A 1,766-nucleotide genomic window follows, 5' to 3' on the forward strand; every position below is an offset into this window, starting at 1 on the left:
ATATTTATATATATATATATATATATAATACTGTATATATGATGAAGAAAGTTCAAAAGAACATAATATCTAAAATGCATCAACAAAAATCTTGCTAAACCCAAACTTTTGAACGGTACACTGAAAAAAAAACCTGTGGATTTACTTTGAAGCAGTTTTCACTCAGAGAATCCTAGTAATTTTCACAAATATTATAAAGAAACGGCAAGTAACGCAGTGAATTAAGCATTCAATTTTGAAGTAAAAGACTTAAGCAGTATTTTCTTGTAAAACATACTCCAATAATATTTGATTTACTTTGAACTTCAAATTCCAAACATATTTTTTAGAGTGTACACTCTTAAAAATAAAGGTGCTTCAAAAGGTTCTTCAAGCGATGCCATAGAAGAACCATTTTGGGTTCCACAAAGAACCATTCAGTCAAAGGTTCTTTAAAGAACCATCTCTTTCTTACCTTTTTGTAATCTGAAGAACCTTCTTTCGCCACAAAGAACCTTTTGTGAAACAGAAAGGTTCTTCAGATATTAAAGGTTCTTTATGGAACCATTTAGACAAAAAGGTTCTTCTATGGCATGGTGAAGAACCTTTATTTTTAAGAGTGTATGTTACATTATCAGGTGAAGGAGGAATGAAAGGATACAGCCATCCTCAGTGTACGGCACAGGTGAGGTGCTTCCTGCTGTCAGGTAGCTGTAGAAGGAGACCTCCAGTGTGTAGCAGTATGATGTGTCATCCAACAGACCACCCAGGAACCGTCGGCCGGTACCAGCCTTGACCACATCACAGTTAAACGATGTACTGGACTGGAGGGGACACACAAAGACATAACACAACAGAATGATTAATCACAGTAAAACACAGAGAATAGAAACAAACAAAGAGACATACTTGGAATCAGGGTTGTGTTGGTTGCTTTGAGTAAGGAAACCACAGAAAACATTGCTGTGATTGGCTGATAACCCTTTCAGTGCCCACCTATTTGCATGAATGGGTAAAACTAGTGAAAATGGATGGAGTAAACAGCTCACCTACTCAGAAATCACCATGTTTGATTTTGTCTGAATATAAATGAACTTGAAATTGCTTTGGGGGGAATCTGAGTATGAGTGTTTTTTTAGTGAGCACACAGCTCGGTTAAATTAAAAGGGCATCTCTTCCATACCTGCAATGATTATGACACCTGCAGTGTTTACTGAGGATTTGTTGACTAATGGTCTGAAAAGACGTGACTATAAATAATAGATGAACAACCGTCAGTATTAACAAATAAAAGCACAAAATATGCTTGTTACTATTTTTGTATATAGCCATCATTTTTGAAGCAATGTAAAAAGTGTTATATAATGTTATTTCAGAAGGGAAGCACACAGGGAAATAAATCATAAATCAATAAAACAAAAATGCTAAATTAAATAAAAGATGACTGATATATACTTATATATATGTGACCCTGGACCACAAAACCAGTCATAAGTAGCACATAAAGATATTTTGTAAATTTCCTACCACAAATATATATAAAAACTTTATTTTTATTTCATTTTTGATTAGTAATATGCATTGCTAAGAACTAAGGCAATTATCTCAGTATTTTGATTTTTTTGCATCCTCAGATTCCAGATTTTCAAATAGTTTTATCTCGGCCAAGTATTGTCCTATCCTAACAAACCATACATCAATGAAAAGCTTATTTATTCAGCTTTTCAGGTGATGTATAAATCAGACACACACACACACACACACACACACACACAGACAGACAGAGA

At 34.1% G+C, this 1,766-nt stretch overlaps 1 protein-coding gene across 1 annotated transcript in view; it reads right to left on the reverse strand.

Moving 5' to 3' along the window:
• Positions 1-1,766, reverse strand: part of agbl4 (AGBL carboxypeptidase 4) — a 214,602-nt gene that overhangs the window by 18,180 nt on the left and 194,656 nt on the right. The window contains exon 8 of the mRNA XM_016446167.1: positions 641-803. Within this exon, the coding sequence (XP_016301653.1) occupies positions 641-803 (163 nt within the window). The remainder of the gene's footprint in view (positions 1-640; positions 804-1,766) is intronic.

The sequence above is a fragment of the Sinocyclocheilus anshuiensis genome, unplaced genomic scaffold, assembly GCF_001515605.1.
Source record: "Sinocyclocheilus anshuiensis isolate Anshui unplaced genomic scaffold, SAMN03320099.WGS_v1.1 scaffold107, whole genome shotgun sequence".
Lineage (NCBI taxonomy): Eukaryota > Metazoa > Chordata > Actinopteri > Cypriniformes > Cyprinidae > Sinocyclocheilus > Sinocyclocheilus anshuiensis.